A 16,752-nucleotide genomic window follows, 5' to 3' on the forward strand; every position below is an offset into this window, starting at 1 on the left:
AAAAAGTGCAAGTGAAAAATTTGGCAGGAGAAGAAGATATTTAAGACCACTGATTCTTGTAAGAGCAGCATGAATTTCCAAAATGTAATCAAGTTTGAACTGTGACTCTATTCTTTATTATCGAAACTTGCAGTACACTCCACTGCAGTTTTGACAGCAATTATGAGTATGATTTATAAGCTTCCTGTTAGGAACCAGATCTGTTTGCACAAGAATCTTGATCATAAACATTACAAAGAACAGTAAGTCCACAGTTTTTCAGGGACATCAGGACCTTACTTTTTCCTTTGCATAGAAAGTTGGTTTGTTTTGGTTTGGGTTTGTTGTTTTTTTTATTTAAGGGTGTTGGGTTTTCTTCAAGCAGCAGGAATATTTGCAGTGAAAGATGCAGACAAAGAAGAGAATCCTGAAATAACCTTTCTATTTGGTGGAAACTCTGAGGGTATCAGATAGCTGCTTCAGTGCCTGATGTCATTCGATAAAGAACTCATGCCAATGCAATTGGAATGTAATTTTTTGCTCTAGTTTGCACAACATGATATTTTTTAACTTTCCCAACTTTCAATGATTAAGTGAGCATTTCTAATTCCTTGTAATGTGAACTAGAAAAAGAGTTCAAATAAATGCATAGTGTTTACAGACATTTTTATTCTCTTTTCCAGCTTGATATGTTTGCATTATATATCACATAAATTTCTTTGGTTTAACCATAGATATAAAACAATATATTGTAAGCTCAAGAAGCTTATTTTCAATTTCACAGAGTCAGAACTATGCTTGTAGAGAACACAGCTTTCCAATGTCACAAAACCTTCTGGTATTTCAAAACTTCCCTTCTGCACTGGAACAAGAATAAGACACTTCTTACCCTACCATGTAAAACCAGCAAGACCCTTTTCAGTATAAATGGATGACCAGTGTACTCATTATGGGTGAGAAGAAGGCCAGAATCACCAGTGTACCATTGTCTTGCATTCTAACCAAATAATATAACCACAACTTCATTTCTGGTGCACTGTTAGTCACTCATCCCTATTAGCTTATCTGGACATTCATCTTTTCTCTTCTGATGACTGCATCTGTCTTAGGACTGAGAAACTTGGCCTGGTAAAGCTTTGTTAGAACCATTTGTCCCCCCCCCATAAGCTTTTTCTGACAAAAGGAACAGTTGGGGTTAAAAAATTTCTAGCCAGCTTATTCAGAACTTCATCTCACATAAATAACAGGCCTTTATGTTTCCTTACGAAATCTTCACGTGTTTGCAAATATTTCAAGGAAACATCTTCCTATCTCTTTCTCCATTGCCACCGGTATTTGGCAAGCACTTCCTTATTATCCTTTTGAAAATCTGTTGTTAACAGTGCCCTTTGCTTTATAAAAAGATGTGCTCCTGAGAAATTACTGTGTATATGTCAGTTGTATCTTAGCTTGTAGAAATGTTTGTGGGAAGCAATAACTTTTTTCCTGTTTTGTAACCACCACCTGTAAGGAAGCCCTGATCCCTGGCAAGGCTAGACAGCATAATAATTCATATAATAGTCATGATTGTAACTTCCTATTAAATGCGGAAGCCTCTGCCAGGTTCTCTGTGTGCCATTTTCCTGAACGTGCAGTAGAAGGTTCAAGAAGACTTCTCTTCTACTGTTTTCCTGCTGTGCGTGAAGGCCAGGATATTTGCATTCACTGCATTAAGGAGAATAAAGTCGTTTGCATCTTTCAAAACAGCAGCTATTGCTTTACCCTGTGCAAGCAAGCATAGAAGGGGACAAGAGGGGACTATACTTGTCCTGACCCTGTGGGTGACCATTGCTGCTGAGGTGGTATACTGCATTTCCAGTAGCTGGAAGGATGCATCATTTGGGAGTTCGTCTGGGGATGTAACTTAACACAGTATCGTGTACTGATGAAAACATGGACACATATGTCATGATCACTTAAATGCCTGATTTTCTATAGAGTGGGATGAAAGAAAACAAATTAACAAGGTAATCCTTGGATCTGAATCCTGCTGGGCTGAAGGTTTGTATTCCAGTGCAGGCGTGGATTAAAATTCTGTAGTTCTGATTTCCTTTAATAAGCCAAGCTAGAGATTGTTGTGCTTCGAAGCTGTCCCACATCCCACTCGGCTGTGCCTGCCGTAGGTGTGACAGCTTCCAGGAGCTGGGTGGAGCAGGCAGCCGAGGTCACTGCTGGCTTCAGCTGTCCCAGTGTAATCTGCTGCTGGACATGAGTCAACACCCTGAGGAGCTCTAACACCAGGAGACTGAGTCAGCCTTTTAGCTGATTCCGACTGATTGCAGCTGGAGACCCAGTAATCGACTACACTTTTTTTTTTCCCCCAAGGGTACATCATGTCAAGATGTTTGCAGGGATAGAGAAAGTCTCAGTTGGTTCTTCTGCAGTGACTCATTTTTATTTTAAGAAATCCAGTGAATAATACAGTCTAGGAAGAGCTCTTATTCTATATTAAAATATACTGAAACATCTCGGTTGATTATTACACCTTCTGCACATAAATAAAATAGAAGTGCATGTTAATAATGGAAGCCCTGTTCCTCCCAGAAAATGAACTGTGCGGTGTTGGCCCTGAGAGTACCCAGTTTCAGATTCTCAAATTGCAGCGTGCGTATCACATATTTTTATCTACGAGACTAATTAAGTACACTTTAGGAATTTAGCCAGGTTCTCTCTTGAACAGGTTTTATACCAGTTTAAAGGCTTCTGTATATTTACTCCTGATTTATATCAGGCAATAAGTCGGTCTGTGCTCTTCAAATGTTTGAATTCCTGCTTGGGCATTAGGATTCTGCATTTGTAGACATTTATGGCACTATCTTCACATTTCATCTTCTTATTCTCTAGAGGAAATTACTCAGATTTGCACCATTTAATGCTGTAATATTGGAGGGTAGTAAACCTTACTATGCTTTGGTCCCATCACAGTAAATTGTTTGTAAACTTTGGAGCTACCTTCAACTGCTGTATTACCAAAGGGTGAATACAAAGACACTTTTCTGCTTTGAAACTTTTACACCACTTTGAGGTCTGGAAGCTTAGCTTTATTTTTCCACTGAAACACATTGTCACTGATGCTGTTTTGTTTGCTCATCTTTGAAAGCTAATAGACTGGTTTAATTAATTGTCCAAGATTTCTCTAAAACAATGTCCTAATTCTTCCATTTAGCTGTGGCATATCATACACTGTTGTTATCTCCTCTACCAGATTTTTGCAACAAGTTGTTTTAAAACTATAATCTCTTTGAGGGGAAAAAAATGAAGTGCAGTTGAAAAGGCAGTTATGCCGAAAGATAAACACAGCAATATTACTTATCAAAACGAGTACAGTTTTTGCTTGCCTAATGAATACAACATATAGCTTTTTCTATATATACAAAACCTGAGGAAAAAAAAGCTTTATAACATACAAAGTATGCAACATTATTTCAGGCATAACTGTATTGGATATGTATCTAGGCCTGAGAGTGTAGATAACACAATATAAGTGCTTTGCCTGTCTAAACATGTTAAATAAATGAGCATTCACTATCGCATTCAAATACATTAGTAGATGTACTCGCATAGTTAATTTTCTTTTTAATGCACTACACGTGACATTTGCAGCACAGAGCTATAGTGTATCTTACTGTTTGATGAAAGTTCTTCCACCTCCCCCCCTTTTAAACAAACCTTTATTTGAATAAGCCTTTATGAAACAGATCTTTGGCATATCTTCTTTTCAGGAAGTTCAGTCAGTGTAAGCAGAGATAAAGCAGTCATGTTACAAAGAATATTACATAAGGGAAGGTTTTTTAGAGAAAGAGGGTGGCAAACATAAGGGAGGGGAAGAATGCCCTTAAGAGCAAAACTGATTTCTTTCTTGCAGCTGTTTGGTTTTATTGTGCTGTGATTTGGTATTCAAAATAAAACAAACTTGGAGTTATGAAAAAATATACAGGAAGTTCGGTGAAAAGTAATGATGAGAAAAGTGCCATATAAAATATTTTCACCTGTATCTTGATTTTCATAATGCTGGCCTTCTAGGAGACAAAATGAAAAACTAAAATGAATATTCATGCTCCAACTAGTTAGGAAAAGTATCCCCAAATTGTTGTCCTTATACATTGAAAATTCCTATATTGATAGAAGGAAGACAGTAAAAATTATTTGAACATATTGAAATTGAAATTTATTGAAATTTAAAAAGCTATTGAAATTTAAAAAAAGCTATTGAAATTTAAAAAAAGAGTGTGAAGATATAGCACTGATGTTTTAAGTTCTGGAATCTCATATCGTCAATTAAATCTTTCTGCTTTTATGTTTCCTGTAGGAGGGCAGCTTTGGTGTACCACGACCAAGGCCATCTCAGAGGGTGAAGAGCTGATTGCCTTTGTTGTAGATTTTGACTCAAGGCTGCAAGCTGCTAGTCAGATGACTCTCACAGAAGGGATGTATCCTGCACGCCTGCTGGACTCAATACAATTGCTCCCGCAACAAGCTGCCATGGCATCTATTTTGCCTACGGCTATTGTGAATAGTAAGTCATGAATACTATTCTCTTGTGTTTTTTTAAAACAGCAGTACTTTAAGGCATATGTGAAGACCTAATACAGTGCTAGTGAATTCAAGACCACAGAAACCACATGACTTAATACCCACAGCTTGAAGCCTGCTTTTGTTCCACCATCATTTCAGATGAACTCACAGACATAAAAGGAGGAAGAAGAGCCGTTTGGCGGCTGGGGTCTGCAAGAGCCTCACCCAGAGTATCTGACCTGCCCTCATGGGGAGGTTCTGTGATCTGCTCCCAGAGGCAATAGGATCAGAAACTTAAAAAAAGTAGATAAGACAGGCCTGTTAGCTCACAAAGTCCAGCCTCTGCTGCTCAGGTAAGCTTGTTGCTTACAACTGCAGCTTCTGGTAATAATTCATGATACTCAATGGAAAGAAAGAACACATCTCTTCAGTGGTTGTTTCAAAATGCAGTGGAGATCGTGCCTTATAGGAGCCCTGATTTATTGTAGTATCTCCACTCAGCGTGGCTATCCAAGAATGTTTATAGGTCCTCTGGCCATCAATAGACCCTATCATGGACAAAATACAGCATGTAATTAAGCGCTGTCTTTAGAGAAGAAGGACATGAGTACATAAGTCAGTTCCTGAAGTAGGACAATTCAGCTTGAATTAATTTCATTTCTTTAATTTTTTCTTATTACTGCTTTTTACCTTTATACAGCCCTAGTCCCTCATCCTCCTAACTACTTTTCTAATACGTTAGCTGTTACTATGGTCCTCACCAGTCATCACTTAGACCTATTGCACATCCTTGGCTCTCAGCAATTTGTAAGCCTGTGCATTTAGATCCCATGTTGGAGCATTTCCCTGTGCTTCCTGTGGTTTCTAAGTATTGTAATTAGATATAGTGAACTACTGAACACAGTATTTCAGATGTGAATACACATTCAAACACATGATCTGCCACTCAGGCTCACACCAAATAACGCTAGTCTTGAACAGTCACACCATCTTCAAGCTCTTCAGACAGGACTAGTTAAAATATCTGTGGTAACACATTTCATTCTGTTTTCCTGTTTTTTGTTTTTTTTTTTAGTAGTTGCTTATTTTCTGTGTAAACAATCTTGATAGCTACACATTTATTGTCAGCCTGTTTTAAAAGATAAACCTTAAAATGTCCAAGTCATCCAAGTCCTCCCTTCCAGAGAGTAAGTTGGCAGCAACCTCAAGCTCTTTATCAAAGAGCATTCATTTTTACCCCCAGCAGTGGGGCTACTGTGAGCTGACATACCTTTTCACAGAACCAGCAATTAGCACTGTATAGGACCTTTCCAAAAGAAGGTGTCAGAAGCCTCTAAAATGGAACACCAAGTTACCACAGTTAGGGCAGACCAGTGTTTATAGCCAGCAGCTGCAGGGGAGCCACCAGGGAGGGAGTTACCGTGCCTAAAGGGCAAAGACTCATTCACAGCTTGTTTCAGCTGAGGATGTATTTTTGTGCAAATCTACATGAGGCCAACTCTGGGCTTTGGCAAAGTAGTCAGATTTCTACAGCGTCAGATTTCTGGAAACACCTTTGCTGCAAGCACTGCCTTTTGCAGAGCCCTGGAAAGCCGCACAGGTCATTGCCACTTCTGCTGCTAAGAGTCTAACTTTACAGTGCATCAGCTCTTGCTATACAGGCTTAGCAGCAACTTGGAGTAACCTTTGTACCCCTAACTCCAGGAGGTTGCTAAAGTAGCAAGTCTTGCTGTCCAGAACTTTCCACCTCAGTTCTGACTCTGCCTCTCACCAGGCAGGGCTGTTTCAACATTTCACTGTTGAGTTGGTGAAATTCAGTTTCTTCAGTAAAGTCTCGAGCTAGATTGAGTCCAGTAGTATGCTGAATGCACCTCTAGATTTGTAGTGAGACAGGTCTTAACCATTCTTTTGCTAGATCTCTGAAAAAAAATCAGTTTCTAGAAAAATTAAGTGTTGGGGGGGGGGGGGGAAGGGGTGTTAGTGTTTCCTAACATTTTCTATTTGAAAAATCAGAATTTTAATATATCCCTTGCTTGAACTTGAATGTTTCATTTCCTGAATTGATTCATTGAAATATTTGGAAACTATCCATTGAAACAAATTGAAATATTTTGCTCTTAAAGAATTAAAATATTAACTTCAAGTAGCCTTTATCTATTTTGCATTGCTTTAGGGGAGTAATAGTTTCAGATCCCATCTCTATACATTGTTTTCCCTGGAATTCCATCCTCTCAGTATGTAAAACTTCTCAAATTAATTTCCTCTGCATGCCATGTAACAGGAGTCACATATTCACCATGCATAACTGGAGCTACGGACTGTCCAGGCCATCTAGCCCATAGGAAATAAAGATGGCTGGAAGTCAAATTCGTTAAGTAATCAGAAAGTTAAATTCTGTGATGGAAGGCAGTCAAATGAATTCAAATGACATGTTGCCCATATCAGAATTTCCTATTACTACTTTTGGACTTTCTCTTCTGTGGAAACCTCAACGGTTCAACTTTTTAAAACCATTTGAAGCCAAAAAAAACCATGCTGAAATGTCAGCTTTCACATGAGATGGGCATTTCAAATGATGCAAGCTGTATCAGTAATGTTTTTGTAGTGGTGTATACTGGAATACTAACTGCTCCATTAAATGTTTGTGTCTTAAATTCATGCACAATTATTCAGTGGCAAAGGGAAAAATAGAAACTGGTAGTGTTGAAAATATTTTATGCAAATTCACCAGCAGAAAAATAGACAAGCATTAGCAATGCAGTCAGAGAAGCAAACTCAGCAATGTAAATTTTGGCTGCATTTGTAGATATTTAACAAATAAAAGACTCATCCATTTCAATGGGTTGGAGTCTTCAATTTTGTTCACCCGAGGGATGGGAACAGTCCTATACACAGTATTTGTAATTAAACATAAATTGTCATGAATGATAATGAATTACATCATCAGCTACACATGCCGTTATTTTCAGAGCAGCCAACCATTCTTCAAGACTAAGTTAATTACAATCACTAGCAGCTTTTTGCATTCTGAAGTCAGTGGGAGTTTTGATGTTGACTGCAATTGCCCATTCTCTGATCCTGAGGTCAGCTGGGACAGTCTGGCTGCACTCATAATTTTATCCTCTCTTAGTCTCAAAAACAGGTGAGAAGTGTCCAAACCAGTTTCAGGGAATGATCCTAGGCCCATGGTAACTCCTGAACTGTATGCAGGAATGGGGAAGGTGTTAATTGACTTAAGCTAAAAGTGTGGAAGGGACCATTCTCATGATACAGTGTTATAAAACAAGAAGTTCCAGTGCTCTAGTCTGGACCTTGTCGCTGTTTAATTTACTGGTGTAGATGTACCCTAAAGGGCTGGGATTTCTTCCTTGTTCTTACTGATAGAATGGCAAGTTCAGCTTTCAGAAAGGTCAAACAGGTCTTTTGTCCAAGACAGATAACGCAACATGCACTGTGTAGGTATCCTTCTGATCGGATATTAACAACCAAATATGTCTGCTTTGTGGAAATACACAGTATTCATTATTACTCTTCATATGAGTAAAGTATATAGCCTTCCGTACACAATCAAATTATCTACTCCCTCTGCTGCTGGGAAGCACTCTGTGCAACCTCTGCATTGTCTTCCCCTCAGAGAGGGTGCTGACACTTTGGGATAGAAGACAATGAAAAATTGCATTATTCTTAGCAAATATCCCTTTTGCATAGTGAAAAGTGGAACGGTAACAATTTACCAAAAACAAGAGGACAAAAGTACATCAGAAATTTTAACTTCTAGTATTAATAACAACAGGAACGCAGGAAATAAACATGCTGCTTAGTATAATATTACATTCAACACTGTAGGATCTTAAGGAAACATAATCCAGCGTGGCTTCCTGGATATCAGAGCAACAGGATTTTACAGTAATAACCGCATAAGCATTCTGAAAATATACATTCTTCAGAATGATCTGCAATTAGCTCTGAAAAATTCCAAGGCTCAATGCTGGAAAGACTTCTGCACACAGAAAAAAACAACCACCACAATTGAAAGATGTCACCTATTGAGTAGTGATTCACTGGAAATACAGCTTAGTTCTTGACTTAGTACTGCATATTCACAACAAACAATTAATTTAATTTCATTTTTTAAATAATTACATGCCAAAAATTTGTAGCTGTTTTTTCTAGTAACTTTTTAATATCTCCTTTTGAAAGAAACAAGTGTGTCCCACGTTCAGTCTCTCACCTGCAAGTGACATTTTAATAAACCCATGGCTCTCTTCAATACTTTATTAAATAAGCATGCATTTAATGGGGAAGTGTGGGAAATTAATCCAGCTGTGTTAATTGGTTGACACTGAGTGCACCGTGGCTAACCTGCACCTGGTTATATTTGCTTGTAGAGGACATATTCCCTTGTAAATCCTGTGGCATTTGGTATCGAAGCGAGCGGAACCTGCAGGCCCATCTCATGTATTACTGCAGTGGGAGGCAAAGAGAGGGGCCTCAGCTGTCAGAGGAAAACGAAGATAGTTCTCAGCAGATATCCAGTGTCTGCCCCTTTCCGCAGTGCACCAAAAGTTTTTCTAATGCAAGAGCTCTGGAAATGCACCTAAATTCTCACAGTGGTAAGTACCATGTATTTTCCTGTATCATCTTCTAGATTTAGTTATTTGAAGAATTGTTCACTATAGACATTCAGTGGATCAATGACTCTTCAAATATATGCAAGCATTGGGTGTAGATACTACCAAAATGTCAACAGTTTCTGACCTGTGTTCTACACCAAGCACCTCTCCCAGGTAACCAGTGTCATTTCTTTTATCTACTGATGCTCGTTTGAATGCTCTCTCTCTCTCTTAATGTGTGTATACACACATACACGCAGCATTTCTTTACTGGTGAAGGTACACTCAGGAATCCAGACACAGTTAAACTGCTGCTGCTTGGTCTCTGAGAAATTCAATTACTTCAGGATTCCATCCAATAAACGTGAGTCTGCTAGACTACAGTCTCTACCTACCCTGTTTTGATGCTCATCAGAGAAATACACACCACCAGAGAGCAAGTTCTTCTTAAATAAGATCTTGGGGTCCTAGAGTAGGCTTCTTAGGCAGGAGGCTTTAAGGACCAGGCTCCAGAACTCTGTGAGCTTTTCCCAGGACACCTGTTTCATATAAACTTCTTGTTGCATAACAATATTCTTTTCCCTCCTTATAAATATAAAATGGGGATAGTATTTTCTTTGTCCATTTTGTTTAAATTATAACACTAGATATACAGAAAGTGGGATTACAAAATTCCTGAGATTAAAAATTGAACTCAGCAGGAATCTTATCTCTTTCCCTGAAGGTCCTTTGAGTGTGCTGTTTGTATTTGTTTTGAATTAGGGCTGGAAACACAAATTTTGAGTTTGAAGAACATTCTGTATTGGAGTTTTCAGTAGTAGAGAAAAACCTACAAATAAGAAATACCGCAGTGTCAGATTATGGCTCTGTTGGCTGTCTAGTGTAGAGAGCTGTGTCTGGAAAGAGGCAAGGGCCCTGCAGGAGTTCCTGATCCTCCTGTTAAATGGATGGAGTCTAAAGGACACTACTGCGTGCTTTATGCAGAGAAGAAAGCCTTATTCAGCTGCAGTGTAAAAACTCCTGAAGGAGTGGGAATCTACTCTGCGGACTTGGTGAAATGAAAAATGTGCCTCTGATACTTGGGCAGCAATTACAAATTTAGAAAGCATCATGCCTTGGAGGAGTTTGGTACCTCCCAGAACAGGACTAGAAGAGTGCTGAGTGAGAAACTTCTGTGTGTAGAGAACACAGACAACACTTAGCCATTCATTCAGAGGTCAGATCTTTTTGTGCTTCCAGATCTTAACTTTGAATATCAGGCTATTGCCATTTTCTGTCTCTTGCCTAGCAAATATTTCACTGTTCAGTGAACCAGCGAACAGTAGGAACAGCTTCAACAAGAGCAGGCGAGTGCAGCCCAGCATGTCTTACAGCCTAGTAATTAAAACCAGGTACTCTTGGAAGATAACAAATTCATTTCTCCCCAAGCAGAGGAAAATTCTGAAATCTTAGCTGTTGTGTAAAAGGGTTGCTTCAGCTCTTTGCATTTAGTGACATACCATTGGCTTAGGTGTTGAGAGGGTTTTCAGCCATGAGCTGTGAGTGACCATGTCTTCTTGCAATCTAGAGATAAACATCTGTATTCCTTGAAAGACATAGGTCTGAGATCCTCCTGAATTTCCAGTAAGAACCTTTAGGTATTTCTCAGATCAGCAGCTAAAAGTCAGGCCTTCTCCTTCCTTTTAGTCATAAACTAGTCAGTTCAATCATTCTTGCTCTCTTTCAGATCCTGTCCATCTTTATTTTTCTATACAGAGTCTCACAAGTTGTAACAGCTTCTGCATTAGGAATGAAACATTCCTCTTCCAAATGCCCTGTAAGCTAGTGCTCTGTTTGCTTCAGCTTCTCTTTACCATTCCTGCTGGGGGCTGTAACAGACCCACATCACTGGAGCGTGGAGGCCCGACTGAAATGCACAGTCCATAGAGACACTCCACTGTGATTATATCCCATGATGTGGAATCGTATGAAACGCCGTCTCATGGCAGTGGAGAAGCTAAAGCTTCATATGGCCTCCTAGTGAAAAAGTGCCTGACAGGGAACAAGCACTGATTAAAGTGCTGTGTATCTCCTCGGCTCCCTTCTGGCCTCTGAGGCCAAGAGAAGTTCAAATTCAAATGTCACTCACAACTGTGGGAGTCACTGATGCTAGGGAAGAAGTGAGGACCTCCAGGTACAATCAAATTACTTCCCACAGGTTGAGCCACAATATTCTTACAGCTTTATATTGTCCAACTACCATGAACCTAGTTTACCTGACCAAGGTATGGTGTATGTCTGTGTAGACAGAACAAATACCCATTTTAGATTCCGAATATCATCCCTACCAATATTTTTTCATTTTTTATTGTCTAACAGGTAATCAGAATCTGTGTTGTTGCAGTAGAAAAATTTGGTCTTATCTATTTTTAAAGCATTTTCAGTTTCAAACTACTGTGAAACGTGGGGGGTTTGTTTCAGCAGTGATTGTAAGATAGCTTTGAATGTACTGTTCTTGATAGGGCAGGCTGTAGTGATTTCATGAGGAAAAGGTGTTGTATTACAGCAGGAGTTGCCTACGGCCATTATATGTGGAAGATAAAATGTTGGTGAAGCTGTGTCTTACCCCTCCTCGTCTCTTCACAATGCACACAACTCATCAGTCCTTTTTGACGAGGATAGATCTGCCTCCTGTTCCCAGACTACAGCCAACTCATGCAGGCAAAGAGCTGAGCATCAATAATGCTCAAAATGCTACTTCTGCTCTGTCTGTGCCTTTCAGGCACTGAGAGCTGTACCTCAAGCCATATCATAACCTTGAGCCTCTTGTCCTTGATGAGCTTTCTGTGCATTCAAAATTTCCAGTGATTGTGTATGGGGAACATTATGTCTGCTTTAGTTAAAACTGTAATTTCTAAGACCTTTTCATTTAGAGTAAGTCCAGGCTATTTTTATCCTTTCTCTTGTTCTTTCTTTCCCTTCATCTCTGCTGAATGCATGCAGATACTAAGGCTCTCCGAAGCAGAGCAGAAGTCTGGGAATATCCTCTAGCAGTTCAAGGGAAGAAATTCTGACCCAATTCAAGTATTTTCAGGGTGACTAATACCATCCCATCAGAAGAAAATTAGTTGTTGTCACTGTGTTTGTACCTTCTGTGCAACTGATCTTCCAGTATACTTCATGAAGGGCAAAATGGTCACTTTATTTTGTATTTTACTTGTCTTTTCTGTAGGAGTGAAAATGGAAGAATTTCTCCCGCCTGGTGCTAGTCTGAAATGCACAGTTTGTACTTACACTGCAGACTCAGTGATTAACTTTCATCAGCACCTGTTCTCGCATCTTACTCAAGCTGCCTTTAGATGCAATCACTGCCATTTTGGCTTCCAAACTCAGAGGGAGCTACTGCAGCACCAAGAGTTACATGTCTCTGGCAACAAAATTCAGAGAGAAAGTGACATTGAACACTCTCCAAGTGGAAACGAAGAAGGTTTACAGCCATCAACGGACCTGTTGAGCAGAAATGATGTTCCCCAGAGCCAAAAGACCATGCAGACTAAAGATGCAAGTTCTGATACAGAGCTTGATAAATGTGAAAAAAAGGCTCCACTTTTCCTTCCAAACCAGAGGCCAGAAACCCAGCCTGCAACAAATAAGCAGAGTTTTTCATACACTAAAATAAAATCTGAACCGTCCAGTCCAAGACTTGCTTCATCACCAGTTCAGCCTAATATTGGCCCCTCTTTCCCAATGGGACCTTTTCTTTCCCAGTTTGCTTTTCCCCAAGACATCACTGTGGTTCCTCAGGCTTCAGAGATATTAGCCAAAATGTCTGAACTGGTCCATCGAAGGCTGAGGCATGGAAGTAGCAATTATCCTCCTGTAATTTACAGTCCTTTGATGCCCAAAGGGGCTACGTGTTTTGAGTGTAACATAACATTCAATAATTTGGACAACTACTTGGTACACAAAAAGCATTACTGCAGCAGCCGATGGCAGCAGATGGCAAAGTCACCAGATTTTTCCAGTGTTCCAGAAAAAATGCCAGAAGCTGTAAGTCCCAGTAACGGTCAAAGCTCAATAAACATCCTGAATGCAGCTCCTCACACATCAGATCCAGAGAATCAGCTTCTGCAGACGTCTTGCATAAACTCTTCCAATGTTTTAGATTTGATGGGGCCAAACAATAAAAGTCATGAAAAAGACTTTACAGCACAATCTAAGAAGTTGTCAGCTGCAAGCAACGGCGATGAGAAGATAAACGGAAAACCTTCTGATGTGAAGAATCCCAATGCTCCTTTAGTAGAAGGGGAGAGTGATCCTAACAAGACCACGTGTGAAGCTTGTAATATTACTTTCAGCAGACATGAAACATACATGGTCCACAAGCAGTATTACTGTGCCACTCGCCATGATCCCCCACTGAAGAGGTCCGCTTCCAACAAAGTGCCTGCCATGCAGAGAACAATGCGTACCCGGAAGCGAAGGAAGATGTATGAGATGTGCCTACCAGAGCAAGAGCAGAGGCCACCACTAGTTCAACAGCGATTTCTAGAAGTGGCTAATCTTGGCAATCCTTGTACATCTACTCAAGAGTCAACAGAGGGCCTTGGAGAATGTTACCATCCACGATGTGATATCTTTCCAGGAATAGTCTCGAAGCATCTGGAAACATCACTCTCTATTAACAAGTGCGTTCCAGTTTCAAAGTGTGATACTCCCCACTCCGCTGTGTCTTGCTTGGAGATGGACGTGCCAATAGATCTCAGTAAAAAATGCTTACCCCCGTCAGAGAGGACATCCACTTCTCCCAAAAGGCTGCTGGACTACCATGAGTGCACAGTATGCAAGATCAGTTTTAACAAGGTAGAGAACTACCTGGCTCACAAGCAGAATTTTTGCCCTGTCACTGCCCATCAGCGTAACGACCTGGGACAACTTGACAGTAAGGTGTTTCAAAACCCAGAAAGTGAAAGAAACAGCCCAGATGTCAGTTATGAAAGAAGCATAATCAAATGTGAGAAAAACGGAAACTCAAAACAGTCCTCTCCTAATGGAAACTTATTTTCCACACACTTAGCAACACTTCAAGGACTAAAAGTCTTTAGTGAAGCAGCCCAGCTTATTGCTACAAAAGAAGAAAACAAACATTTGTTTCTTCCACAATGCCTTTACCCTGGAGCAATAAAGAAAGCTAAAGGAGCAGATCAGCTGTCTCCATATTATGGAATAAAGCCAAGTGATTACATTTCTGGTTCTCTCGTCATTCATAATACTGATTTAGATCAAAGCACAAATACAGAAAGTGAATCTCCTAAAGGCCAGGCGCCTTCAAATGGATGTGCTGTGCAGAAGAAAGAGTCTCTTCCGCTATTGCCGAAAAACCGAGGCATGGTAATAGTTAATGGGGGACTAAAACAGGAGGAAAGACCTGCCACAAACCCACAGCAAGAGAACATTTCCCAGAATCCTCCACATGAAGATGGGCACAAGTCTCCTTCTTGGATCTCTGAGAATCCCTTAACTGCCAATGAAAATGTCTCTCCAGCAATTCCTACAGCAGAGGAACAGTTGTCTAGTATAGCTAAAGGCGTGAATGGTTCTACCCAGGCCCCAACCAGTGGAAAGTATTGCCGACTGTGTGACATCCAGTTCAACAATCTTTCAAACTTTATAACTCATAAGAAGTTTTATTGCTCGTCACATGCAGCAGAACATGTCAAATGAAACAATCGGTCACCTTTGGTACCTGTGTTTAGCATATTGTTCCATACAGTCTAAAGAAAGCTGTTTGAATTACATCTGGACAATCAGGAGATTTCACTATTGCTGAGTTGAAGACTTAAAGGTGTAATTTCATTACAGTCCATTAGTAAAGTGTATTATTGGTGCCATTTTCAAAAATATTAATTTATTTTACCAGCAGTATTCATAGCTGTAGTTATGTTATTTTTTATTTAAAAACTTTATATTAAAGTCATTTGTAATGTTATTGTATAGTTATTGTGTAGCACATATGGTTTGCACTGTATAGTAGATTTTAAAGAAAATAGTCGCAAACAATACAGAAAAGCATTTTAGAAATAGCTTCAAAAGCACTTGTGTATCCTGATTTTTTTTCTTATATGCTGTTGCAGATATATGTATATGCTAAAATATAACTTGCAAAGAAGTTTCAACTATGCTGTAAAGTTCGCCTTAAAATTTCAATTTTTTGAACAATTGGGCTCAGTTTGCACTTTATATTTTAGCAGATACAGTACCTTAGTCATTAGGCTTTGCATTTGTATGTAGCAGTATGTTTCTGTCCACTTTCTTAATCTGAAACGTACGTTAAATGAAGATGGCAATTTTTTTCTTGTATAGTACTTGTATTTTCTTTCGCTGATGCATCTCTGTCTCAATTTTTAAACCTTTGCTGTTAAATGCAATACTTTATAAAGAATGAACAAAATTACTGGAAGCAGTATTGTAAGTAATGAGGTCATATCAATCAGTTTTATCTTTTGAAAGGCACAGTCTAAAACAAAACCCTAAACTCAATGCTGCAATTATGAATCTAATTCATATATAAGATATATTTAAATATAAGAGTAGCAATACTGCAACTGGTGATCACAAAGATAATGTTCTACTTCTGATAGAAATAATTTCTCAACAAATGTTGTTACTATGCATGTATATGGATGGAATAAAATTCCAGATCATTGGAGAAGTTTGGCAGTAATTTCTTTAAATTTGTTTTATTTTGTTTTTCAAGGAGGATTTAGAGCTCACAAACTGTAAAGAAGCTCTTAAGAACAGGTTAACATTGCCCCTTCTTCAGTGGAAGCAAAGTGTTCAAAGAGAAAATGAGTAGAAAGGATGCCTCCACTTTGAGGGAGTCCTTGCTGACAGGTCACTAGTTCAACTAAGTCTAAGACAACCTAGTGAACTAAAACTTAAAATGTGAGTCTGAAACCAGGAGGGTTGTTCTCTTTACTGCAGCTAAGGAGGACTTACTTCCCTGACAGTACCTCCATATGTCAAAATCAGTGGAACAATCTGCTTCATAACACCTCTGGTGTGATTCTGTATGTGTTCAGTGGTCTTACATGAAAAACAATAGCATTCATTTAAATAAAACAGCAGTTTGCTCCACTAATTCAATATAGAAATACTATTCAATAATTTATATTAAAATCTGAACTAATGCATAGTTAATACCCTTCTCTTGCAGTTGTTCAGTCTCCTGTACACTGTTTTCATAAAAAAATTGATATTGTAAAAGTGACCTATTGATGCATTTTTAATCCTACAAATTTGAAAGCAAAACCATGACCTAAATAGTCACATAAAAGTTGTATTTAATTTAGTTCCTATATGCAATACCACTGACTTTCAGCAACGCCATCCTTGTGTTCTTTGGAACTGAATTCATCCTTTTTTTATTTGTAAGTGTAGGTACATGTGATCCAGTAGCAAAAATAATAAACACTTCAAAAACTATTATTAACAACTCTGGTGGTTAGCTGGGCTTGAAATACAGAACAAGAGTGCTTAAAATTGTACTAAATCTCACTCTCAACAAAGATAACAGGTGTATACATTAATTTCAGTAGGGCCAAAATTGGTCCTGTAGCAAATACTT

The 16,752-nt window shown here is 39.0% G+C and overlaps 1 protein-coding gene across 2 annotated transcripts in view; it reads left to right on the forward strand.

Annotated features, from left to right (window-relative positions):
- The window catches only part of ZFPM2 (zinc finger protein, FOG family member 2), a 320,273-nt gene extending 305,236 nt beyond the window's left edge, over positions 1-15,037 (forward strand). For both annotated transcript variants that reach the window (XM_049821554.1, XM_049821564.1), the window contains 3 exons: positions 4,328-4,534; positions 8,922-9,146; positions 12,358-15,037. In XM_049821554.1, the coding sequence (XP_049677511.1) occupies positions 4,328-4,534; positions 8,922-9,146; positions 12,358-14,849 (2,924 nt within the window). In that variant the 3' untranslated portion in view covers positions 14,850-15,037. The remainder of the gene's footprint in view (positions 1-4,327; positions 4,535-8,921; positions 9,147-12,357) is intronic.
- Positions 15,038-16,752: the final 1,715 nt, after the last annotated feature.

The sequence above is a fragment of the Accipiter gentilis genome, chromosome 2, assembly GCF_929443795.1.
Source record: "Accipiter gentilis chromosome 2, bAccGen1.1, whole genome shotgun sequence".
Taxonomy (NCBI): domain Eukaryota; kingdom Metazoa; phylum Chordata; class Aves; order Accipitriformes; family Accipitridae; genus Astur; species Astur gentilis.